The sequence below is a fragment of the Zingiber officinale genome, chromosome 9A (genome assembly GCF_018446385.1).
Source record: "Zingiber officinale cultivar Zhangliang chromosome 9A, Zo_v1.1, whole genome shotgun sequence".
Taxonomy (NCBI): Eukaryota; Viridiplantae; Streptophyta; class Magnoliopsida; order Zingiberales; family Zingiberaceae; genus Zingiber; species Zingiber officinale.
In genome coordinates, this window is record NC_056002.1 from 123,244,242 (window position 1) to 123,271,966 (window position 27,725).

The 27,725-nt window shown below is 38.9% G+C and overlaps 1 protein-coding gene across 1 annotated transcript; it reads right to left on the reverse strand.

The window, feature by feature from the left end:
* Positions 1 to 15,184: 15,184 nt before the first annotated feature.
* LOC122021501 (transcription factor MYB105-like) lies at positions 15,185 to 16,174 on the reverse strand. The gene is made up of 2 exons (XM_042579622.1): positions 15,908 to 16,174; positions 15,185 to 15,824 (listed from the first exon to the last, which is right to left on the reverse strand). The coding sequence occupies exons 1-2, from the start codon at positions 16,086 to 16,088 to the stop codon at positions 15,439 to 15,441; spliced, it is 567 nt and encodes a 188-aa protein (XP_042435556.1). The 5' UTR covers positions 16,089 to 16,174; the 3' UTR covers positions 15,185 to 15,438.
* Positions 16,175 to 27,725: the final 11,551 nt, after the last annotated feature.

Here is a 27,725-nt window from a genome sequence, read left to right on the forward strand (position 1 = left end):
CATTAACAAATATAATATATAAATTTAATAATAATACAATATATAAATAATTAATTGAGCTACAAGTTTTGTAATTTAGCAGATTAAAACTAAATTTACTTATAAATAAAATATTATCATATATGAAAATAGAATATCATATTTTTGTATGAATGTCAGATAACAAAATTTACCCATCATCACAAATAAAAGTTCTCATTGTCATTCTCATCCTCCTCCTCCTCATCATTTGTTTTATCATCATCATCATCATCATTCTCATAAATTTCACTTGCATCCACATTTATCACTACTTTGTTGGGATCTCATAACGTTAAAATAATATATTCCTCAATCTAAAATATGTTCACAACTTCCTCTTGTTAATATGCAATGCCTTCCCAACGTTCCTTAGGTTTTCCGTGCTTTTATTTTACAAACAACCCATCAATCTTATCACGTTTCATACTAGAATATGAAGAATAGAATACTTGAATCGCTTGTTGTGCCGACCTAAATAGTTCATTTCTTTTTAGACTCTTTTATGATTTATTTCAACCAAATATACCGTGGATGCACCTTCATCCCTCAAATCAACAACACATAAATAATATAACTCACATTTCTGGGTCAAGGTATTCTATCTCTATAATTTCATCTAGCAAACTATAAAGTCCATTTAATTAATCCTTCGAAAGCTTCTGGATTGATTGGTACTCGACCAATAGTGTTGGGTTTTTCGGGCCGCGAAAACCGCTTTTCGCGTCGCGGAAACCCCGAATCACCCAAAGCCGTAGATCTGTGCAAGGAAAACCGAACGAAATACAAGTACGAGTTTCAAAAACTTTAGATCTACTCCTAGATCTATTTGTTGAGAGCTTTTACCTTTGAAGTGTGCCCTCGCAAATCCCGCTCGTCCAACGGTACGCCGGATCTCGAGAGTGTCAACGTAGACACTCCTCTAATGATATCCACACGAACAAGGAGTGTCTCTCACACTCAAAGGATGGAGAAGAGAGCCCCAAGTGTGCTAGCACTTTCTAGAGCTCTCGGGTAGGATTTAAAAGGAATAAAAGAAAGGATGCAAAAGGAATACCATACACTCAAGAAGTAGTATCCCTCCTTTGTGACCTTCACTCTTCCTTTGCTCTTGGAACTCACTCAACCACATTCACCTTCCCTTGGAACCCACGGCAACAGCAAGAGAAGAGGAGGAAGAAGCTAGGAAGAAGATGCATTCACCACACTTAATTGCAAAATAAAAACTCCCATTAAAAAATGTGGCCGACCACACATGTAACTCCCATTCCATTTAATGTGGCCGGCCACATTAAATGAGAATGGGATTTGTAACCTCCTTGACAACTTGGAGATGATGTGGCTGCCATGTAGGATGAGTCATCCTCCATGATGTGGCAATGCATCAAGTCAAACTTGATGTTTCAACTTCCATTTGGTCAAGTCAAAATTGACCAATTCTCTTCCTTGTTGAGTCAAATCCAACATTTGATTCAAGTCAATTTTAATTTAATGAATCTCAATTCATTAATACAAATTGACTCAATGAATCAAATTTAAATTAGACTCATTCAACAATTGAATCTAATTGAGTCTAACTCAATAAGTCTAATTTAAATCAATCCGAATCCAATTGGTTCATCATATGAACCTAATCCAATTGGTTCATCCTATGAACCTAATCTCCATCCACTTGTTCTTTGTGTGTGACCCAATAGGTTCTTGTAACATTGGCAATGTTTCTAAACTCCTTTAGAAACATAAGCAATGAGCGGCATCTAGCAATACATCATTGCTACCCAAGTTACAAGAAATGTTGAGATCCAACATCACCTTGTGACTACTAATTGTGACTCCTCACAATATGTGACATTGTCCTTCTATCTTAGACATCTAGATTGATCAATATGAGGCATAGACCGTGACATCCTCTAATCAATCTAAATCTTGAACTCCAAGTAGACTCACTCGATCAAATGAGCTCAACATCTAATGTTGACTCATTTGGGCATGGCCATGCACTTAGTGGTCTCACTCTATCAAGAATACCGATGTCGCTCCCGTCATATGAGAGGGATAGATCCTATCTACATCACTCACATCCCTCTACATAATTCGTTATATACCCAGTAATCGCCTTTATAGTCCACCCAGTTACGGGTGACGTTTGACGAAACCAAAGTACATAACTCCTTATGTAGGGATCCATGGTGACTTCAGGTCTAAGGACTAATAGTCATACTAATAGCTACATGAGAAAGTATATGACACTCGTATAACGATCCATGATACATTCTCATGGCGGGTCATTCAGTATACATTCTCTAATGCATACCCATGTGTCAACTTGATATCTCCATATCCATGACTTGTGAGATTAAGTCATCGAGCTGACCTACATGCTAGTCTTATTGCATTAACATTGTCCCTGAATGTTAATACTCGACTAGGAATGATTTAGAGTAGTGTTCCCTATATCATCTCACTATCGATTCAACTAATCGATTGATATAGGTATGAACCTTCTACTCAAGGACGCTATTATACTTAGTCTATTTGGCACTAATATAAATAAGTATAATAACCAAACAAATACCTTTATTAATATACAAGAATATGATACAATGAGTCCATACAATCATCAAATGATTGGCTCTAGGGCTCTAACTAACAAATAGCACTATTGGTGAGGACAATAATTGGATGAGATAGGAAGTAGGGCCTTAATAAGCGAGCCGTCAAGACTATCACAACTTTCGTCCCACTGGAACTTGGTGGCTCTGTGAAGTATTTTGAAAAAGGGGAGGCTCTGATAGGCCAATCAGGAGATGACTTTGGAGAGAGCTGTGATCCAACTGACCAATCTTTGTGCCTCTCTAAAATTTTGAGTTGGAGTCATATCTCTGAGAGCTTGAACTTTCTTTGGGTTGACTTTAATCTCTTGTTCAATCACTATGTAACCTAGGAAGCGACCACTTTTGACTCCAAAGAGGCATTTTCTCGGGTTTAGCTTGAGCCCATACTGCCTCAAAGTTTCTTCAATATCTAGGATCAGATGTGTAGCTCAAGTAGACTTGATCAGAATGTCATTGGCATATACTTCAGTATTTCTTTCGATCTGCTACTTGAAGATTTTATCCATGAGTCTTTGATAAGTGGATCTTGCATTTTTTAGTCTGAACGACATAACATTATAGGAAAATGTACCGTTGGATGCAATAAAGCTATTTTTTTTATCTTCAAGAAAGAGGGGTATCTGGTAATAGCATTGATATGCACCCAACATACAGATAAGCTCACTCCCCGAAATAGAATCAACTAGCTGGTCAATGTACGGGAGGGGATAACTATTTTTGGGCCATGCTTTATTAAGGTCCCTAAACTTGGCACAAACTCGTCATTTGTTCCCTGAATTGGATACCAACACTACGTTGGTGAGTCAGGTCGGGAACTGAACCTCATGAATGTACCCCACCTCCAATAACTTGTTAATCTCCATTTGAATGATTTGGATCTGTTTAGATCAAAAATCTCTTTTCTTCTATTTCACCTATAAGACATATGGAAAAATATGGAGTTAGCGCTCCATCACAACTAGAGAAACACTGGTGATTTTTTGTGGTGACCAAGCAAAAATATCTTGATTATTTGACAAGCACGCAATCAAGCTCTCCTTAAGCTCCGGGGGAAGATATGTCGAGATCGAGTAGTCCTTTTTGGGCGATCAGGATGAAGGTGCACTTCTTGTTCTTTAGTCAACTGAGATATAGGTGCCTTGTGTATAGCTTGCACCTTTGTTTGTTAGGTATGACAATCCTTGTATAAGTCAGTCTTGACTATGTCAACATAACTTGTCTGAGCCACTACTTGGTCCCTTTCACTTCCCCAACTTGGTCTTCCATTGAAAATTTTATTTTATGATAAAAGGTATGTTGGTGCAATCGACCTTTAGGGTTTTGATATTTGTTTGACAATATATTTATTGAAGTCTAGTCAGGTCAAGGTTGATCGGATACTAACAAAGGGGTGAGAAGTGTAGGATTGTAGGCACATGAAGGGGGGGGATCAAGTGCCTTTTTTTTAAAAAAACTTTGTTCTTTTATACTTTTTAAAACTAAGTACGAGTACAGTGGAATAACAAGAAAACAAGTGAAAAGGCACATGTTCGATTTTTTTACTTGGTTTGGATCTTGTGATGATTCCTATTCCAAGACCCAGGTCCTTTGGACCTTTTCGATGGATAATCCACTAAACAATCAATTCTTTATAAGAATTAAGTTGGTAATAGAACTACCAACTTTAGAATATCAATCACAGTAAAGAAAGCAGGAGTAATAAATAACCAAAAACTGCATGTTACCCAAGTCTAGACTCGTTTGAGCATGTAGTAGCGTCGTGTCATTCTTGAGTAATTCAGAGCTTGGAATATAGTAGCACAATGTAGTCGAAGTAGAAGAAGAGTCATAAGAGCTCATATTAGTGTTGTGTCTCTTCTGCTGGTCGAACAACTCTTTTATTGAGCATTGAGGGCGTCTCCAACCTCATCTGAGGTGCCTCCAACCCCAAAAATGATCTTGTAAACTTTAGAATTGATCAGCTCCATGAGCTTCGATTTCTATTCGCACGAAAGTGCCTCCAAGCACTCTGAGGCACTTTCAATACCCCTCTGAGGTTCCTCCAGCACACTACAGGGCACCTCCCGGTAACGAAACTTTATCCGCAAAGTTTATCTCCTAGAGGGAGCCTCTAATCTATCTAGGGCACCCTCATTAGAGCTCTGAGGTGCATCCAATCAGCTCCAAGGCACCTCGAGCACTGTTCATCAGAGAGTTAACTTTTGCACTTTACTCTTGCAAAACACGTTAGCAAATATATCCTACAAAATAGATTTTGTTCAATATAAAATAAATTTATTATGACTTAGATCTAGTCTTATCAAGACCAAGATCTAGTCATGGTCTTAACTTAGATTTCTAAAATGGATCTAAGTTGGACTAGCGCCTACAGTCCCACTATGACTCGTCCTCACTGGATCTCTCTCCTCCAGTTGTTTGCCTGAGTTTACTTGCCAAACATATGATCCTCCAGATCTGTTTGGACTTTTTTTGGTTCTGCTTAGTATCTGATCATCTTGATTAATTAAGACTTTCATGCAATACTAAGTTAGCATAATAGATATAAAATAATAAAGTAAAATAGTGTTAGCAGCTTTCAAAATTCGCTGGTCCAGTCGATTGCACACGGTCAATTGGAAACCAGTCGGTTACGCATACTTGGAGTTTACTCCTCCAAGACTTTGCATTACCTAGGGTTACCTCCTCCTAGGGTTGTCTAGCTTTACTCACTAGGACTTCCATTACTTGACTTCACTCACCAAGTCTTCCACCATCTAGCTTCACTCATTAAAGCATAGCTTCACTCACTAGGACTTTCATTGTTGGCTTCACTCACCAGGACACCCACCACCTAGCTTCACTCACTAAGGCCTGACTTAACTTACCAGGAGTTCAGCCACCTAGCTTTACTCACTAGGGCATGACTTCACTTACCAGTACTTCAACCACCTAACTTCACTTACTAGGGTCTCGATTCACCTACAAAAACTTTCACAACCTAACTTCACTCACTAGGGTCTAGATTCACTCACCAGGAATTCTCCTTTCTTAACCTCCTGTTAGGACTAGTCACTTAGTAGACTTTTCACCAGCTTAATCTTCTGTTAAGATTTACCATTACTAGTCATCTAGTCTTGACTATACTTCTCTCTTCCAAATATCAAGTCCTATTTGGATCAATGCTTGATTAAATTGATCAGACTTAGATACATTATCAAATATTGAAATCCTAAAGGTCAATTACACTAACAAGAAGTCTACCAAGTGACTAGTCCTAACTGGAGGTTAGATAGGTAAGAAGTCTTGGAGGAGTGAACTCCAAGCAAAGTGAAAATCTTAGGAGAGTGAACCCTAGGTAGTAAGAAGTCTTAGAGGAGTAAACTCCAACCCAAGTGAAAGTCTTAATGAGTAAAGCTAGGCCTTAGTGAGTGAAGACAGATGGTGAAAGTCCTAGTGAGTGAAACTAGACTTTAGTAAGTAAAGCTAGACAGTGAAAGTCTTAATGAGTAAAGCTAGGTAGTGGAAAGTCCTAATAAATGAAGCTAGGTAGTGAAAAGTCCTAATGAGTGAATCTAGGTAGTGGAAAACCCTAGGAGAGATAACCCTAGGTAATGAAAAGTCTTGGAGGAGCGAACTCCAAGCATGTGTGACTGAATGATTTTTTGGTTGACCACGTGCGGTCAACCAGACCCGTGAATCTTGAATGTTGTTAACACTTCTTTACTTTACTATGTTTATATCTAGTATGCTAACTCAATGTTGCAGGAAAGTCTTAGTCGATCAAATTGATCAGACACTAAGTAGAACCAGATAAAGTCCAAACAAGTTTGGAGGACCAGATGTTTAGCGGGTAAATTAAGGTAAGCTTCTAGAGTGGAGTTATGAGGGCGTGTCCTAGTTAAGACAAACCTTAGGCATTGATCTAATTGAAAGAACCAACAAAGGTTTCTAAGTTAAAATCAAGACATTTCTAACTATCATACTCATTCAATAGAGGAAAAGGTATATTATTGATGGATAACTTAGATTGGTCGACCGAACAATATGATTTTCAGGATTTCACGGATCATATCAGAGCAAATAAGGAAAAGGGCGGGGTTCAGTCGACAGATAGGTTGATCAATTGATGTATAGGTTTAGAACGATGCCTATAAAAGAAGCCCTCAGGGCCCTAGCCAATCATCACTTCTCAGTTAGAAACTACTACTCTTTATGCTCATTCTCATTTCTGCTACTCTTGTAATCTACTATGACATTGGAAGGCTCTCCGACAACCTACACTAAAGCTTTAACTCTTTGTTGTCGGTATATTTATTTTCAATACTTGCATTCATTTAAAAGTGTTAGTAGCTTGTCACCATACACTTCATCATTGTATGATTCTGCTTCTTCGGAAGAACAATTTTTATTTGTCTATCAGAAGGGATTAAGGATTGCTGGCTTTCGAGTAGTAGTCTCTAGACTATGAATTAAGTAAAAAAGATTGTCTTTGTGTGTTTCTCTTCGCTACTACTTTGATTTGAGTTTTATGTAAATCAAAGGAAAGTTTTAAACGAGATTCACCTCCCCCCTCCCTCGTCTTCTGCGATCCTACAAGGTAGACACCATCGTTTAAAATTCATGGAGAGTAGGTCTCCTCAGGATGACATTGTAAGTAGAAGGAGCATCCATGACAATGAAGCTGATTTGTCGGGTTCTTATCAGAGGCTCTTCTACCAAAAATGTTGTCAATAGAATCTGGCTGAGTGGTTGTACTTAATATCTAGTGAATCCATACAAAGGTGTTATCGTGGGCTGAAGCTCTCCTTGGTCGATTTACAATTGATCAAATGTCTTTTTTAAATATGATGTTTACTGAACTTCCTATGTCCACAAAAACCAGATACACATTGTAGTTGACAATGATGGCTTGGATGACTAGAGCATCATCATGAGGGGCTTCTATTCCCTTGAGATCTTGAAGTCCAAAATTGATCTGGGGGCCTTCTATTTGCATTTGAGTGGAGTTGCCTCCATAGATTGTTGGAGCAATCCCAATGGTCCATTCAACCATGTGTTTTGGTGTTTGGGCAAAGGGTTTAAGTTAAGTTCACCCTTATATTTGATATGTGTATTTGAGTTGTGTAGGTTTACAAGATACACATATGACTCAAGTTGATGACTTCGAGTCCGGTGAAGGATGGAGCATCCAAGAGACTGTGGATAAGGAAGCAAGGATAAGGGACGAGGGAAGCGACTTCGAGGCATACGCGAAGGATAGCATTGGGACGAGCCGCGGGCTTGGGTAAATCCGAGGGACGAGGGCCAAAGGAAGTAGGCTTAAAGGCAAGAGGTCAAAGCTACAACAAAAAGTCAAGTGAGTCATAAGGGTGAAGGTCCGAGTGTTAAGAGATTGTACTCGAGTATCAGTCGACTGGTAGTTTCATCAATCGACTGGTGTAGTCAACTGGGAGCGAACAGAATATTTCTATTCGCTCGACCAGTGTGGAGCAGTCGATTGGTATCGAACCGTTGAGATGTAACGGTTGAATCTCCACAGAAGTCAATCGACAGATGGTTTTGGCAGTTGACTGGTAGGCGGGATTTTTCAACTCATGGCCTATATAACCAAAGCTTGGGAGCTTGGTTATAGTTGACGAAATTGGACTTGGTTAAAGTCTAATTAGTAGTCTACTAGTGCTCAAGGTTTCCCTTGTGTCCAAGTGATCCTTGGTGAATGTTGTGGTAAGGTTTCTCCACCCACAAGGAGGTTTGAGCTAGCTGGAGTTTTTAGAGATTAATCCACCGATGGATTAAGGGATCATCCACCTTACGGACAACAGTTGAATAGGAACAAGCTATCTCTGAACCACGTTACATCGACATGTATTGGTTTGCCTTTTCTTTCTTAATCTTTGTATTTCCTTTAGTGTTTAGTTTATTTATTTTACATTATTCTGCTGCGCAAGCTAACATACGTAGGAAGCAATCGATTTGGGGGGGGGGGGCTGTCTATCCAACCCCCTTCTAGTCGACCACAAGGTCCCCTACAAGTGGTATTAGAGCGAGGTCACTCTCCATCGGACTAACCACTGAGGAAGCAAGGATGACCGGATTGATAAAACCGCAAAAGTTCGAAGGAAGAAGCTTATGGGACATCACCTTTTGGTTGGTGAAGATGAAGAACTTCTTTGAGACGGATTAGGACACAATGATGGTGGTGGAAGAGCCATTTGAAGTCCCAAAGGACAAGAAAGGGAAGAAGCTCCGACCACGACATTGGATGGAGGAGCAAACCACACGATCGAAGGCAAATTCAAAGGTAATATCAATTTTAATTGATATGTTGCCTAATGACATTGTGAGTCGTGTAGGTAAATATGAGAACACCCATGAATTGTGGAGCAAAGTGAAGAAAGTTCTAGGAGAAGAACTTTTGCCTACACAAGAAGAAGAAGAGCCCAAGGAGATGGGTTTAAGTGCTAAAGTAGAGGATGAGCAATTGAAAGGTGACGATTCATGCTCAACTTTCGAGGAGGAGAAGGATGAAGAAAGGTCATCCATAAGTGTGGATGAGGAAGATAAGGCATCATCTACATCCTCAAGGATTGAAGAAGAATCCAAGACAAGTGAAGAGGATGAAGAAGAGGTCTTAGAAGTGGTCAACCTAGCAAGTACCTCCACCGAAGTGAAGTCAAAGGACCACATAATTTGCTTCGGATGTAATGAGAAGGGATACTACAAGAGTAGGTGTCCAATGGGTAAGAAGAAGGTAAATCCTAAACCTACTCAAATTATTTTAGATACTAATGTGGGTTGTAGAAATGATTGTGTCAAGAAGAAGAAGAAGAAGAAGAAGAAGAAATGACACATAGTGTGCTTCATGTGTGGTGAGCGGGGTCACTACCATACCAAATGTCCCAAGAAGAGGGAGATTAAGAAGCATGAGCATTTAAAGAATTGGGAGGAGAAGAAGAGGAACTCAAGTCGAGGGGGAGCTTCAAGGGTAAGGGAGGTATACCCTAATTTAAAGTGTAATTCAAAATTTAAATTCTTATGTTCCCATACATGCTAGGATAAATAATGATTATCATTATGTAGCAATGAAAAATTTTGGCTTTAGATATCATGATAGAAATAGGGTAAATGTAGATTATAACCCTAGGAGACTAATTCATGATAAAGCTAGAAATGATAGACCTATGGAGAACCAAGACATTAATCCCAAGAAGGGGAGACACATGCCTAGAAAGGGTAGGTCTAGGAATGTCTATGGTGGGCATGTTGACTCTAGGTTTAGGAACTTAGAAAGGAAAAATTAAGCTTTGAAGGCAAAGCTTGATAAGTTGGAGAAAACCCTAGGATCTAAGGATTTAGGTATGGTGCTAGGTAATCAAAGACCCAACAATGATAGATCGGGTCTAGGATACCGATCTAGTGTCTCCAATGTTAAGGGAAAGTCTTATGCTAGGGTTGCATATGACTATAGCAAGGAGAAGCCAATAAATGACAAGGAAAAGTCATTTAAAGGTAAGGTTAAATTAACCAAGAATAAAGTGTCCAAGATTAAGAATGTTAGGTTTGTAGGTCAAGTGTCACCAAAGGTGCATCAATGTGGCCTAGCAATTGTGGATGAGTCACCTAAGAAGGTGGCTAAGGATAAGAGCTCTAGGGGGAGCTCAAAGAGTCAATTTGGGACTCATGGACAATGGATCTCAAGTGGATTTTACTTGGGAGTGTAGGTTGGGTCATGGAATATGCCAAGTTGTTTGGAGACTGACTTGAGTCTCAAACCTAGAGATTTGGCACACATGGATTATGTTTCATGCAAGGAAATATGACATTAGGGCCATATTACATGATAATTGATTTTTGATATATAGATGACATATAAACCAATGCTAGGGATGCATTGTGGGTTGGTATGGGTAAATACATTAAGAGGAAGCGAAAACTAGGACTTTAGGCCCAGGTTCAATTGAATCATTTAGCTAGTTTTAGATTTTGTGTCAATGTTTGGATTGGTGATAGATACATTTTTTAATGTATTTTTTCCAAGTAGACATGGGTAAAAGATACCTCTCCACAAAATTTAGGGATTTTTGGATGTCTGTGGAATTATTGGTGCATTTCTGAAATAGGGTCAGCAATGTAGGATAGACTGAAATTTGGGTGCCAATTGACTGGTACAATTACCAGTCGACTAATAATAGTGAATATCATACACAGAATGCTTCTGTGTGTTGATTTCGATAAGGGCAGTCGACTGGTACTTCTGGCAGTCGACTGATACCAGTCTGAAAATGCTTTCAGCATTGGATTCTGACCGGGTCAACTCATATAAGTGTATGAGATCCTAGGAGGATAAATACATGAGTTTAGGGTCAGTTGGATGATAAGTTTTCAACAATTAGGATATTGTTGGAAAGCTTTTGGATGTTAGGTAAAGGGGGAGAAGTAAGGTTTAGTTAGGAAAACTTCGAGTGCCTTTGCGTAGGGTGAGCCTTATGATAGATTCTTAAAAATCCCTGTGGTAAAATCCTATCTCAATGGGGAGCTTAGGTGTAAGGGGAGCCTTGGGATAGGTTTCAATGCATGGTGCATATTGTTTCAGTAGTATAAGTCCAAGTGTGTAGTCTTGGCAACGAAAGTCCATTCGACAGTATAAGTCCAAGTGTGTAGCCTTGGCAACGTAAGTCCATTCGGCAGTGTAAGTCCAAGTGTATAGCCTTGGCAACGTAAGTCCATTCAACGGTGTAAGTCCAAGTATGTAGCCTTGGCAACGTAAGCCCATTCGGCGGTGTAAGTTCAAGTGTGTAGCCTTGACAACGTAAGTCCATTGTTTGTAGCATGTTTATTTGCTATTTGTTTTCCCTAACTTAAACGTATTGTCAAACATCAAAAAGGGGGAGATTGCTGGAGCAATTTTAATGGTTCATACGACCATGTGTTTTGGTGTTTGGGCAAAGGGTTTAAGTTAGGTTCACTCTTGTATTTGATATGTGTATTTGAGTTGTACAGGTTTGTAGGATACACATATGACTTAGGTTGATATTTTCGGGTCCGGTGAAGGATGGAGCATCTGAGGGACCGTGGACAAGGCAACAAGGACAAGGGCTGAGGGAAGCGACTTCGAGACATACGCGAAAGATAACATTGGGACGAGTCGCGGACTTGGGTGCATCCGAGGGACGAGAGCCAAAGGAAGTAGGCTTGAAAGAAAATGTTAAAGTTGCAACAAAAAGTCAAGTGAGTCGTAAGGATGAGGGTCTGAGTGCTGAGAGATTGTACTCGGGTACTAGTTGACTAGTGGTTTTATTAGTTGACTGGTGCAGTCGACTGGGCAGTCAATTGAGAGCAAACAGAATGCTTCTATTAGCTAGATCACTGTAGAGCAATCAACTGGTACTTTTACCAGTTGATTGGTATCGAGCCGTTGGGATATAACAGTCGAATCTCCACAGAGGGCGGAGTTTTCCAACCCGTGACCTATATAACCAAGGCTTGGGAGCTTGATTATAGTTGACAAAATTAGACTTGGTTAAAGTCTAATTAGTAGTCTACTAGTGCTCAAGGTTTCCCTTGTGTCCAAGTGGTCCTTCGTGAGTGTTGTGGTGAGGTTTCTCCACCGACAAGGAAGTTTGAGCTAGTCGGAGTTTTCGGGGACTAATCTACCAACGGATTGAGGGACTGTTCACTTTACGAATAACCGTGGAGTATGAGCAAGCTATCTCCGAACCACATTACATCGACGTGTATTGGTTTGCCTTTTATTTCTCAGTCTTTGTATTTCCTTTAGTGTTTAGCTTGTTTGTTTTGTACTATTCCACTGCGCAAGCTAACATACATAGGAAGCAATCGATTTGGAGGATCGTCTATCCAACCACCTCTTCTAGATGGCCATAAGACCCCCTACACAGATTTCCAATCACTGGTCCTGAGCCTTTCACGCTCGATTAAAATCTCCATCGGTAGGGCTCTGGAGATCATGCCAACCTTTCCTCGAGTGACATTCCTTCTATTTTCTTCTTGATGAGACTAAGTAGGTTATGGGTCTTGGTTAGATGGATAGTGGGCTCAACTGTCTTGTTGTTGAATTTCTCTTAGCTGATTGGCAAGTTGTTGTTCGGTTGGAGAGGTTGCTTGTCTCAAAGGGACCGGAGTTGGAGGTCCTTTCAGTTAGTGGGTGACTTGTGGAGGGTGTTGGTTCTCAAAAATGTTGATCAACTACTCAATGAAATTCCTTTTCATATTGGTGACATTCCCAAATGGCATGGTGTTGGTTTTGTGATAGGAGCAGAAAGTTAGTATCCATCGACGAGGCTTGGAGAATGAAGTCTGAGCCACCTCCACATTCTGTACTGCTCTTCCTCTATGCCCCTACTGATAATGGTACTATTTATTGTGTAAAGGAGGTGGAGGAGGCTTACATTCTGATTAGAAGAGGGGACGGGAGGAAAAGCTTCCTTTCGTCGATCTACATGGGGTTCTTTGATGTTGATGTACTTGGCAACCCGACCAACATATTGTCAAAATATGTGGGGTCTTTTTTACTAAAGACCGAAAGAAGTCTCCATTTCTAAGATCTTGGGAGAAGGCACTCATTAGGATGTTGGAAGTTGCGGTGGGCACATCCATGGATACTTCATGGAATCTTTGAATGAATTCCCTTAGTGTTTCCTTCTATCTCTGCCAAACAGCAAAGAGGTTGAGCAGGATCTTATGGTACTTTTGACTACTGGCAAAATACTGGAGGAAAACTCTTTTGAAGTCTCCAAAACATAGGATAGATGATACAGGTAGCCGATGAACCATCTATGTGTCAAACTCGAAAGTGTTGTCAGAAACACTTGATACTTCACGCCATCAATTTATTGGTGTAGCAGAATAGCATTTTCAAACTTCAAGAGGGGATCCTCTGGATAAGTCTTCCCAGTATACAATTCGATCGGTAGGGGCTTGAAATGGTGGGGTAGTTTGTCTTGCAGAATCTCCTGGGAAAAGGGGTACTCGGCAAATATGTTGCCTGCTTGATAGCAGGGCCTTTGCCATTTCGGGGGTCTCAGGGGAGTGAGTTCTCCAAAGAGGATCCTTGAAACCGCTCGGATCTTGAAGGTATTTCCACAAGCATTTGGATTAGAGCTGACTTCAAAGTTGACTGGAAGAAGACCTCAAACTAAGAACACTTGCAAACTCACAAAGTAGGAAGGAAAAAGGAGTATCAGTAAGTGGGCCAGGGGCATTCCTTGTCGACCCCTCTGATGATCAAGTTAGTGAAGTGGAGGAAAATATAGAAGATGAACGGTAGAAGAATTTGAGATGTAGGTGAAGTAAAAGCGTATTTGTGCCCGTGGGGGTGGGGCCTTTTTTTATAGTATCTTTCTAATTTCTCTCTGTGTAATCTTTCTCATTAATTAAGCATCCTTTCATATTTAGGGAAATGTTAAATCGCTATATTTTTACTATACTAAACAATCTCATCGGCCATATCCCATATCCATATAATGATACTATTTACGTGCCTTTGACATTATACGCGCAACATTTATTACGGTTTCGGCCATGAACCTCAAAGCCTATTAAGCTATCAAGGCCTAAATCTCGTAAGAGGAGCCTTAATTGGGGCCCAATGGGCTAATGTGAAACATTGGAGCCAAACTTAGGGTTGTGGGCGAGCGAGTCGGATGGTGCGCCTATTCATCTATAAGGGTTTGAGGGGAGCTACGCCTCTAGGGTTGGGTTGACCTGACTGAAAGGTGGTAAGAGTTGGTCGATTGGCTCATGAAGTCATAAGGGGCGTGACCTTTGGAAATCGAAGGAATTTGATTGATAGAGCGTCTCTGAGATGGTTAAGAATGTTGGTTCGGAATGTCTATTATGATTAGGCTAATTCGATCAATTGATGATCTTTCCAGTCTAGCAGAATGGAGCACCGAGTCTAAAGGAGCAGAACCTTTAGGATTGAGATAGTCTACTCGACTAAGTGTTTTAGAACTAAGAAAAGTGGAATCAATCCATTGAGATAGTGGGCAAGCGAGTCGGATGGTGTGCCTATTCATCTATAAGAGTTTGAGGGGAGCTACGCCTCTAGGGTCGGGTTGACCTGACTGAAAGGTGGTAAGAATTGGTCGATCAACTCATGGAGTCATAAGGGGTGTGACCTTTGGAAATCGAAGGAATCCGATTGATAGAGCGTCTCTGAGATGGCTAAGAATGTTGATTTGAAACGTCTATTATGATTAAGCTAATTCGATCAATTAATGATTTTCCCAGCCTAGCAGAATGGAGCACCGAGTCGAAAGGAGTGGAACCTTTAGGATTGAGATAATCTGCTCGACTAAGTGTCTTAGAACTAAGAAAAGTGGAATCAATCCATTGAGGTTGCAGGATCCGATCGGTAACAAGTTTCCAAGTCTGAGAGGAATTCTAGTTTCTGACCGGCGTTTGACCACCTCATCACTAAAAGGGTTGACTATCTGATCCTGAGTTTTTTAATATCATCCGCATCATTTATATTTTGAATTAATTAATTTATTATACCAATTACAGATAGTTTTCGTGGCTACGCCCCGGGCGGACCTATAACTCACCCCACGAAAAGGACAACAGATAAGATGGCACTGCAAGCGTCCACACAAGTCATATTTGTAACGTTGGCTGCTTCCAAAAAAGCTCGAGTTGGTAGTCTTATGGTAGAGACCAGACCATGTGATCAATGCAGATCAAGGCAAGCATGGAAAGCTGTTCTTCGGTGGATCAAATTTGGAATGAAAGAGGCTTCATCAAATAAGACAAAGGAATCTTAAAACAGATGCACAAATATAATTGTGTATAGTTCTCTCTTCCTTCAAGTGTCTCCTACTCCAAGAAAATCTATGAATGGAGGTGATGCATTACGCTCGAAGCAGCTGCGCTCTTCATTTCTTTCAGTGCATGAAACTTCTGATGACGCTGATTGTGATATATAGCTTCTAATGGTGGGTTCAGATTTCTTAAACCTCCGTTTCCTGTAACCATCAGGCTGCACCTCTCTCCACTTCCTCGCCTCGAGCAAATGCCAATGGTTCTTGATTGCATTATCAGTCCGACCGGGGAAGAGGCAGGAGATCATAGCCCACTTGTTGCCGTACAATCCCTGAGCTACAATTAGCTTCTCGTCCTCTTTCTCGGTGAACGCCCTTCGATCGATGCTCGGATCGAGCTGGTTGAACCATCTCAGCCTGCAACTCTTCCCTTAATTGAACACACAAGATCATGTGACTCAAGATAAAATAAGATCCAAGTAATATCAGCCTCAACATAAACTTGAATTATACCTGACCTTCCTTGCAGCTGAGCAGCTATGAGATTCCAGTTCTGAGGGCCATGGAGTAGCACCAGTTCTCTTAGCCTGCAGTCCTCCTGAGGCATCCAGTGAGCTCTTCTAGCACACAGTTTGGTCTCATGACCACATTCATTTGACCTCTCTCCTGACCTGTTACTGGAAACTGGACTCATTCTGACAATACTGGACAGATATATGGGAATTTACAGGGGGATTTAGTGAAAGAGATTGTGCATGAGATCTCTCAAGGAAAAGGTCTTTGGCTATCAAGTCATCAAGCCTTTAGGACCTATTTATTAACGCAACCGCCGTCTTTTTTAGGTCATGCATGGTCCATGTGCAACAGTGCGCATGAAATCAACTTGTCAGAGGCTTCATGATCCTTGTCCTTCTTCTGTTTTATCAACCTCAGGCACTCTGTTTCGGTTAGCCGACTCGCCTTGTCCATATACCGAGCCTTGCATTTATGGTCCAAACCTTAACAGTGAACTCAGCCATGACAGGTGTACGTTTTCGGTGTGCATGGAAAGAAACATGCCAACGAGCTCCGAAGGAAACAAAATTTGTAAGCTTACGAACTGTAGCGTATGGTCCCATTTAGTTACAAATTACTGCACGACCTACTTAGATTAGTGAACAGAAAAAAATATCAAAAATTTAGAATATCACATCAATCGTATTAAAATATATCAATATTATCAATGTATTAAAAATTTTAATAACAAATTTTTTATATGGATCTATAAAATTTAATATCGATATACTATATATACCGTACCAATATTAACATTTTAATATAAACGATATATAATTTTTTTTACTGATTTTTTTTAATAGGATATACCAATTTAGAATTTCGTAGATCGTACTGAACAATGAGTCATTTTCATCAAGTCATCACCCCGAATTTATTTCCGAATGTACTAATAATTATTTTGTTTATAATTGTTTTAAACTTTAAAATATCAATTCTCATAAAATTATTATTTAAAATCAATAAGAAATAACTACTGTTTACTCTATTCTAACAACAACTAATTATTATCCTAATAATGCATTTGATTGACATAATTGTCAAGCCGAGTGAGCTGGACAATTTGCTTGGGTGGACGGTACCGTTTGATGAAGATAGATTATCCTAAATTTTATTAATGATTTAACAACAATGGAGTACTCGAGTTGATTGATTGGTCCGAGTGACTGGTCGATTTGTTTAAGTCAAGTGGTTTGGTTAGACTAGCTGGATCAATTGTCAGAGTCAAGACAGGTTAGTTGGGCAAGTTGATTCAATCGGTCCAAGGGAGTTGGGCAATTCGCTTAGTCAATCAAGTTGATTAAGCTGATAAGCTGATTAGGCTAGATGGGTCGGTTAAACTAGTCAAGTCGCTCCAAATTTAGCGATGAAATTAGTTGAGATAGTTGGTCGATCTAGTTGGAGAAATTAATTAACTTAGAATTAATTAATATTTGTTAAGATATGACCAAAAAAAAAAAAAACATTGGTATTGATTGAGCTATAACAACGGTTTTGTCAATAGGCCTTAAATCTTAATGGCTTCTTTAGCTGTTAATCCAAGGGTTCGATAAGCAACGCTTGGGCCTTGCTTAATTAATTAATGCCAAAATTTAAAAATATCTATTAATCATAAAAATAAGATAAAAATTGTTTTTAAAAGGAATTTGTGCATTTATTACACTAGTTACATCCGCAGCCCTCATTACCAGGGATGTCAATTTTTCCCGTGGGATCAGAGTCCTGCAGGAAAAACTCGAAATGGGAACGAAGATCCTTGATTTATTCGGGGATGGGGATGAGTTCGGGATTTTTTTTTTTTTGGGGGGGGGGGGATGAGGCACGTTCGGGACGGGTATGGGATGGGTCATTTGTTGTATGATCATTTAGTTTTTCTTGACTTTCTTCTTGTAATTTATCAATTGAATCTTCAATTGAAGAGTTAGTTTTAAAAAACTTATGAAGAACACCTTTGTGAGTTTTAATAATATGTTCCACTCTTTTTCTTTTTTTTTATGACTCCCAGATTGTTATTTATTTGGAAATATGTTTGTACTATAAATTTCAAATGTAAAAATAAAATACACAAAATCAACAACAAAACTAGAAATGAAACAAACACAGGTAGTGAAAATAATAGTGAAAGAACAATAAAGTATGATTTGTGTTTGAAGCAATTGATATAATCTATTTTATCATGATTAAAATTGAGATGATTTATTTAACCTCTTTCAAATCTACAATAAAAATCATAAAATATTGAACTCCAATACAATATTAAAAATTAATATTGAATATTGACAATAAAAAAATATAGATAAACAGGTAACTTACATTGTAAGTTTATATATTGATTAAACTAAAATTTCAATTAGAGGATAAAATTTCTATTTAATTAGAAGATATTCAAAAGAGAAAAGGAACTAAATTAACATTCATGATTAAAAATTTACATTTTAGAGTCTTTAAAAATTTACTTTTTAGAGTCTTCAAACTTTTGTAAAAGAAATAGTTGTACAAGGAATAAATTCTTGCAAAGGGAAAAAAGGATAGTTTATATTCTTTCTTTTTTTCTTTCTTAGCTTATCTTTTTTAGATTTTTTTCTTAAATTTTAATGGAAAATATATTTTTAAGTCTTTATTAAAATAATCCAATAAAAATATATATATATTTAGATTTTTATTAAAATAATCTAATTATATACTTCTATATCACTTTTTAAATATTTTAAATCTCACAATTAAATATTTTACCAACCAAATATTTATACGCATACACCTAAAATATCTCATTCCCCATCAACTTTTCTAAACGATTAAATTTAAAATAAAAAAAAATAATGACCCTCACCTTTTGGTGGGTCCACTACATGCAATCAAAAATAAATCACAGGGCACAGCCCATTGATTTCTAATACCTCTCAAATATCCCCTTCTAATGGGGGTATTTGAGAGGGATGGATATTTAGAGAAATATCCTCTTCAACTATCCTGCATTATAGATGCTCATAGTTGAGTATTTGCTTGAATTCCGCCCAATGATATAGTAAAAAAATTAATATTAAATCAGATAATATCGAATCTGAGAACACTACAAAAAAATAATAATTTAGGGACGAAATTTTGGAACGAATAATTTTCGTCCCAAAATCGCAATAACTTTGGCGACAAAAAATAAATTCGACCCAAATTAGAAACAAAATATGCAACAAAAAAATTTCGTCGCAAATTCCGAATAAAAATATGTTCGTCTCAAAATATGTTCCAAATTCTGGGACGAATTTTTAATTCATCCCAGATTTTGGAACGAATTCTGGATTCGTCCCAAAGTTTGGGACGAATTCTAGATTCGTCCCCAAATCTAAATTCGTCCCAAAATCTGGGACGAATCCAGAATTCGTCCCAAAATCTGGGGCGAATTCTAGATTCATCCCCAAATCTGGGACGAATCCAGGATTCGTCCCTAAATCTGGGACGGATCCAGGATTCGTCCCAGATTTAAATAATTAAAAAAAATCATTCGGAGGGCCTAAAAATTAACCTAGAGATGTCGAAAATTTATGAAATAAGTTCCTATGGATTCCTAATTTTATCCTCATCCTAAAAATATCCTCATCCTGATTTTTAACCTAATATATTTAGTTTTATGATTTTTTAACCCCAAATTAGGTTTAAAAAATCACGAAACTAAATATATTAGGTTAAAAATTGGGATTAGGATATTTTTATGATGAGGATAAAATTAATAATCCATAGAAACTTGTTTAATAAAATTTCAACATTCCTAGGTCAATTTTTTGTGCCTCCGAATGTGACCTAATTCATGTTAAAAAAAATCACTACACTCAATATATTAGGTTAAAATTTAGGATTACGATATTTTTATGATGATGAGAAAAATACGAACGCATAGAAAATTTCTTCATAAAATTTTGATATCTCTAATTCCATATTTAGTGAAACATAGATAGTTTAGTATGAAATAAGTATGCTAACGTTCAATGCATGTTTGAATATGTGTCTAAAACTTAAAATATATACCTACTGATGTCAGAATTTCATGAAACAAGAGTTTATGATATTGTATCATCCTCCTAATCGTAAAAATATCCTCATCCATAATTTTGACCAAATATATTGAGTTTAGTGATTTTTTAAGCTTTAATTAGGTGTAATTAGGGTTAAAAAATCACAACACTAAATATAGTAGGTTAAAATTAAGAATAAATATATTTTTAAGATCATTTGAAAATTAGGAATCCATAGAAACTTGTTTCATGAAATTCTGACATCTCTAGGTCAATTTTTAGGTCCTCTGAATTTTATTATTATTTTTTTAATTTTGTTAAATCTGGGATGAATTTCTGAATTCATCCCAAAATCTGGGATGAATCTAGGAATTCGTCCCCAAATCTGGGACGAATCCAAGATTCGTCCCAGATTTAAATTTTTTTTTAAAAACAGGAAAATCATTCGGAGGGTCTAAAAATTGACTTGGAGATGTCGGAAATTCATGAAATAAGTTTCTATGGATTCCTAATTTTATCCTCATCATAAAAATATACTCATCCCGATTTTTAACCTAATATATGTTGGGGCAATTTCCTTAGGTCAAGTTTGACCAGTTTGACTAAGCTTGAGTTGAGTCAAGCTTGAGTCAGGATTTGAGTTTTGATGTTTGACAATATAAGGAGATTGCTGGAGCAATCGTCTGGTTATGGAGATGGTCAAAGGGTTGACCAGGTTGATGAGAATACAAGTCAAATAGGTCAAGGTTGACAGGAGACTTGATTGGGAAAGTCCTAACTGGATGGTAGGCATTTGAGAAAGTCCTTGTGAGGAGCCAGACAACGGGAAAGTCCTAGTGAGGAGCTAGGTAGGAGAAAGTCCTAGTGAGGAGCCAGGCAGTTGGAAAGTCCAAGTGTGATCTTGACAAAGGAGAAAGTCCTGGTGAGGAGCCAGGCAACGGGAAAGTCCTAGTGAGGAGCTAAGCAGGAGAAAGTCTTGGTGAGGAACCGGGTAGTTGGAAAATCCAAGTGTGATCTTGGCAAAGGAGAAAGTCCTGGTGAGGAGCCAGGCAATTAGAAAGTCCAAGCATATGGTCTTGGCAAGGTAAGTCTTGGTATGACTTGGCAAGGAAGACCCGACAACTAGGATGAGGCCGAAGGAAGCTCCTGAAGGCAAGACATGAAGGATGGGGAGATATCCGAGGGACGCAAGGCTGATGGAGGAGGCTAGAAGGCTAGTTCGAGGTTGGTCGGGTGTGGCCAAATGCTAGGCATGGAGACCCAACATGTCATGGTTGACCAGAAGTTGGGTTTGGGACTTTGGACTTGAGTTTGAGTCAAGTCCAGGCTGGTCAATTGATTGGGCGATCGATTGAACCAGGGTCCAATCGATCCACTGATCGATTGGAGTGTGCTGTGATTATGGGAAGGCCCAATCGATCGGTCGATCGATTGGGATGTGGAATCGTAAGCACAGAGGCTTTCGCAATCGATCGGGCGATCGATTGGGAGCTACCAATCGATCGGTCGATCGATTGGGAAGTGACCGTTGCGCAGGATGCAGGTGATGGACGGCTACGATGGAGCGGTGCTAACGTGGCAATCGATTGGGGATGAATTTGATCGATTGGGGATGAATTCGATCGATTGGGAGCACTGTTTAACGCCTGGGCGGAGCATTTTCTTCCCTAGAACTTTGCATTCTTCTCCTGCGATTTTCTGTGATTTTCACCAGCGATCTCCTCTGAGATTCTTGCCAGTTCTTGAGGGTTCTTGGAGTGCATCTCCAAGATTCAAGAGGCAACAACAACAAGCAACAAGTAAGCAAGAAGAAGGGTGCATTTTAGTTGTATTCTTGTATTTTCTTCTTATGTGAGTGTTGTAGTGTTGTGTGTGTTTGTACGAGGCTTCTCCGCCTCCGGCTGCACCGAGAAGGAGTATTTCATAGTGGAAGAGTGAGTCAGTGTGTGGATCCTTGGATTAGTCACCTCTTCTTGAGGTGGATACCAAGTAAACCCTAGGTGTTAGCATTTTGGTTTGTTGTGTCTTTCTTTCCGCTGCATATCATCAAGACACAACCGACGAGCGCGCGACGAGATGCTATTCACCCCCCCTCTAGCGGACACATCAGTACCAACAATTGGTATCAGAGCGAGGTCGCTCTTCTACGGACTAACCGCCAAGAGAGCAAGAAGCTAGAGGAAGAAGAAGATGGAGTCCGAAGGACTACTCGGATGGGATATCCGAATTTCACCTTCGTATGACAAAGAAGATTTCAATTATTGAAGGACGAGGTTGGAAACTTAGTTCTAAATGGATTGGAATCAATGGGTTGCATTGGAAGGTTGCATTGGAAGATCCATTTGAGCCTCCAAAGGACAAAAAGGGGAAGCGCCTCCGACCTCGACATTGGACCGAGGAACAAAGGGAGCAAGCGGAGGCGGATAAGGAGGTAACAAAAATTTTGTTAAATCTATTACCTTCTAATATCATTGTGAGTGTAGGTGAATGCACATGTGCATGTGATCTTTGGAAGAAGATCATTGCCTATCATGAAGACCCGTCACAATTCCAAGGAGTAGAGGAGTCTAAGGAGAAGGGCTCATTGGTCCAAGAAGAGAAGGACCAATCTGATGTTGACATAAGGTCAACATTCGAGGAGAAGAAGGAAGAGGAGAAGAAAGAAGAAGATGAGAGATCTTCTACATCTTCAAGAGAGGAAGAGGCGGAAGTATCCACATCCTCAAGAGTTGAAGAGGTGGAAGCACCCACATCCTCAAGAGGAGAAGAAGAAAAAGATGATGCAACCTCCACAATGCAAGATAAATCAAATGGAGAATCAAGCATCATTCCTACAAGCAAAGGTATAGAAACTTCAATTGTAAATAGCAAAAATCATATCATTTGCTTTGAGTGTAGGAAGCATGGACACTACAAGAGCAAGTGTCCCAAGTTGGCCAAGAAGAAGAGTCAAGTAGTATTCAAGGGCAAGGAGAAGGCCAAGGAAACAATCCTCACAACAAAGAAGAGCAAGGAACACATTGTGTGTTTCTTGTGCAACCAAAATGGGCATTATCGAAGCCAATGTCCAAAGGGGAAGAAAACAATCAAAGTCAAAGGAGGAAACATAAGTCAAGGGGGAGCTTTTAAGAGCAAACCCAAGGTAAACTTTAATAGTGTAATTCCTCTTAGTCATGATAAAATATGTGTTAGAAATAATCCTTATCATTTTAATGTAAATTATCATGAAAGTAGGAAGCATGATAACGTTAAGGGAAAATACATTCCTCCCCATGCTAGAACTATCACACCTAAGGTTAGGAAGGTAAATAACAACTTAGGCAATAACACCAAGGACTTTAGATATATGCCTAAGAATAGAAATGCTCAAGAATTTAAGGAAAAACCAAAATCTAGAGATTTATGGAGTGAAAATCAAGGTTTGAGGACAAGACTTGATAATTTAGAAAGGACTCTAGCAAGAATAGAAAACATGCTTAGGGGTCAAAATGAGCATAACCTAGGACAAGCTAGACAAGAGCCATCCAATGGCTATAGGGGTTTGGGATACAAACCTAAAGTCAAGAAGGATGTGACTTCTTTTCATAGGGTTCCATATAGCTATGGGACCAACCCTAGATGTAGAGGTCAAGTCAAGGATACTAGAGAAGGAATCCCTAAAGGTTCTTTTGACGAGACCAATGTGACTAAGACTTCCAAGAAGTCTAACAAAGTCACAAAGAATGTTACAAAGGAAGTTATCCCTAGGAGTAACCTAGTAGAAGTGACCAAGGCTTCTAAGAAGCCTAGAAAGGTCCTTATGAAGGTATCTAGGGAAGTCATCCCTAGTGAGTACCTAGAGCATCCAAGGAGTATCAATAGGTTTTGGGTTCCTAGGAGCATATTCTCTACACCCTAGATGAGTTTAGAGAGTGTCAACTCCAATTGGAAAGGTAGTTAACCCAACCTTGGTAAAGTTGACACTTGAGAGAACTTTCAAGGTTATTGTTAACCTTTGAAAATGAAAAGGATTATTGGGTTACTCTTTGAAAGAGTGATATATGTGCCAAAATTTAAAGAGTTGAACTTAATCTAAATTGGCATACTTAAGAAAAGTATAAGAAAAATTGAGTTAGAATTTTGATACTTTCTTAATAAATTAAGAGAAAATCCATACTTTAATCAAATGTGATTAAGCCTTGAAGAGCAAAAAGGTGCCAAGTTTTGAGGATTTGAAATTAGGTTAAATTGACACACTTGGGAAAGCAAAAGAAATGTCAAGTTGGGACTTAGATAACTTCTTTAAGAGTTAAGAGCAAACCTAAGTCTTAAATCTAAGAAGATTACTCCTCGAGAGAGTAACATGTGCCAAACAAAATGTGAGGATTTAATTTTTAATCTCAATTGGCACAAATAAAAAGGGTAGAAGAAATGTCAAGTTAGGTTTTGACATTTCCTTAAGAAATAGGCAATCTAGGTTAATTTTAGGGTCTAACTAAGGATTAAGGATAATTAGATAGTCTATATAGGTATATTTTATATATGCTAAAGTGCATGATTGATTGCTTATCACATGTCATGACATCATGTGTTACATTCATTTTTAGTATGAAAAATATAAAAATGTCATGTCATGTCATACATACATCATGTAGTTATAGGAAATTTTCTTTTGAAAATTATTTCTTTTTTATTTATGTCATAACATGTATCATGTTTAAATTCCTTGCAATTAAGGACCAATGACATTCACTAACAAGTAACATCCTTGGCGAATGTTCGTAACCATCAAAATGGCTAGGTAGATATGCATGATCCCTTAGTTTAGGGCAAAACCAAATATACATTTCACAAAGAACCATAATGTGACTTGTATGTGTTTTAGTATACATTAGATACAAGTGAGATGTTAGGATGGTGAACAAAACTCAAGATGTTGATTTAGTACATCTTGTTGAGTTTTAAGTTCATCAAAACACATAGTTATGTGTTTTCCGATCATTGGGAAAGCTAATGTACAAGTCATGTGCATTGAGCCCAAAGAACATGGTTGGATATTAGTTTTTAAAAAGTTTTTAAAATGCTTTTGAAAACCTTGGTGAAGACTATCTTTTGATAGTATTCATCATTGAAAAGTTAGACACAAACTAGGAGAAAACATTGAAGTTTTTAAATTTGTGTCACTCTTTGAAAATAGGAAGTATTTTCATAGAAAACTATTTTTTCTTGATAGAGTATACCCTAAATAATGTCTACATGAGTTTTCATGATTTTTAGAGGTTTGTAGAATTTTTGGAGAGTTTCTGAAGTCTACTGAAATTGAATTTCAGAGAAATCAGAAACCCAATCGATCAGTCGATCGATTGGATGGTTTTAATCGATCAGTCGATCAATTGGGAAGTCAATTCTCGTAAACAGAGAGTCAATGGATTGATCAACCGATCGATTGACTCAGGCTGGATCGATCAGTCGATCGATTCAAAGGGAAGTTCTGTGAGCAGTAGCTTGCGGAATCGATCAATGGATTGATTGAAGTAGCTTCAATCGATTGGAAAGTCTGATTTCAGCACATTAAGCCACTTCAAGTTCTAATAATCATTCCAAATCCCTTGGAATACATTTGTATACATTTAAAGGGAGTTTTCTTGATAAAAACAGGTATGGATTGGTTAAGATAAATCAAAATGAAGTTTAGGATGGGGTTTAGTTTCAATTTCAAATTTTGGAACCTCAAAACTTCAAGTTTTGATTTTCAAGGGCCATTAACCATTCCTGACCCTTTGGAATACACTTGTATACATTTAGGGGGAGTTTTCATGATGAAAGCAAGCATGGATTGGTTAGGGTGGACTTAGGTGAAGTTTAGGTTGGTGTTTAGTTTCATTATTGAATTTTGAACCTCAAAACTTCAAGTTTTGATTTTTTTCTAACTATTTAGGAACTCCAAGTCATTGTTGGTGCAATGACAGAAGTTTGACCATATTTTTAGGGGGAGTTACTCCTTGAGTGCATGAAAATTTATCTTCAAGGACCTTGGAAGGGGGTTAAACCTTCGTGATGGATAATACTCAGGGTCGAGTATTGGGGACCATTGGAAGACTGGTTATCTTCATTGCTAGGACGATAAATGCTCTCGGATGAGTATTGTGGAGTAGGTTACTGCTCAAAGGGGAGCGTTGGAGTAATGAAGGGGATCAGACCTTCATTGGTAAAATGAAAAATGCTCTTGGATGAGCATTAAGAAGAAGATTACTGCTCAAGGGGGAGCATTGAATACAATGAATGAGAGTTTCATTGGGAAGTTGATGCATGCTCTAGGATGAGCATTCTGAAGTGAAGTAGAGCTCAAAGGGGAGCTTTGGAGACAATGGAGGATATGTGCTCTTCATTGTGGGGTTGTTAACAACATATGAGGTTGTAAACAACGTAGAGTTAACTCTTATGGAGAAGAGTTTGTTTTCAGTTTTTGATGTGTGACAAAAGGGGAGAATGGAAGGTTAAGTTAGAACTTCATCCCAAGTAGGGGGAGTTTGCCCTCTAGGAAAGGGAAAGAATGAAGGAAACCTTCATTCATGCCTTGTCATGAAAGGGTTAAGGCTATAGGATTTAGCCTTGGTATAAAGAAGAGGTTAAGGGTATGAGATTTAGCCTTGGTACAAAGAAGAGGTTAAGGCTATGAGATTTAGCCTTGGTACAAAGAAGAGGTTAAGGCTATGAGATTTAGCCCTGGTACAAAGAAGAGGTTAAGGCTATAGGATTTAGCCTTGATATAAAGAAGAGTTAAAGCCAAGGGATTTAGCCTTGGTATAAAGAAGAGATTAAGGCTATGGTTGACCGGAAGTTGGGTTTGGGACTTTGAACTTGAGTTTGAGTCAAGTCCAGGCTGGTCAATCGATCGGGCGATCGATTGAACCAGGGTCCAATCGATCCACTGAACGATTGGAGTGTGCTGTGATTGTGGGAAGGCCCAATCGATCGGTCGATCGATTGGGATGTGGAATCGCGAGCACAGAGGCTTTCCCAATCGATCGGGCGATCGATTGTGAGCTGCCAATCGATTGGTCGATCGATTGGGCAGTAGAATCTCTCACGCGGATGCGAGAGCACAGAAAGGTTCTGAATCGATCGGGCGATCGATTCAGGAAGTCCCAATCGATCGGTCGATCGATTGGAAAGTGACCGTTGCGCAGGATGCAGGTGATGGATTGCTGCGATGGAGCGGTGCTGACGTGGCAATCGATTGGGGATGAATTCGATTGATTGGGAGCACTGTTTAAAGCTTGGGCAGAGCGTTTTCTTCGCCAGAACTTTGCGTTCTTCTCCTGCGGTTTTCTGTGATTTTCACCAGCGATCTCCTCCGAGATTCTTGCCAGTTCTTGAGGGTTCTTGGAGTGCATCTCCAAGATTCAAGAGGCAACAACAACAAGCAACAAGTAAGCAAGAAGAAGGGTGTATTTTAGTTGTATTCTTGTATTTTCTTCTTGTGTGAGTGTTGTAGTGTTGTGTGTGTTTGTACGAGGCTTCTCCGCCTCCGGCTATGACCGAGAAGAAGTATTTCATAGTGGAGGAGTGAGTCGGTATGTGGATCCTTGGATTAGTCACCTCTTCTTGAGGTGGATACCAAGTACATCCTAGGTGTTAGCGTTTTGGTTTGTTGTGTCTTTCTTTCCGCTGCATATCATCAAGACGCAACCGACGAGCGCGCGACGAGACGCTATTCACCCCCCTCTAGCGGGCACATCGGTCCCAACAATATATTTAGTTTAGTGATTTTTTAACCCCAAATTAGG

What these genes read in the sequence shown, in the direction of transcription:
- LOC122021501 (XM_042579622.1), bottom strand. Translation starts at nt 16,088, where the DNA reads ATGAGTCCAGTTTCCAGTAACAGGTCAGGAGAGAGGTCAAATGAATGT. An exon ending in TCAGCTGCAAGGAAGGTCAG is followed by an intron (nt 15,825 to 15,907) that starts GTATAATTCAAG and finishes TGTTCAATTAAG; the next exon opens with GGAAGAGTTGCAGGCTGAGA.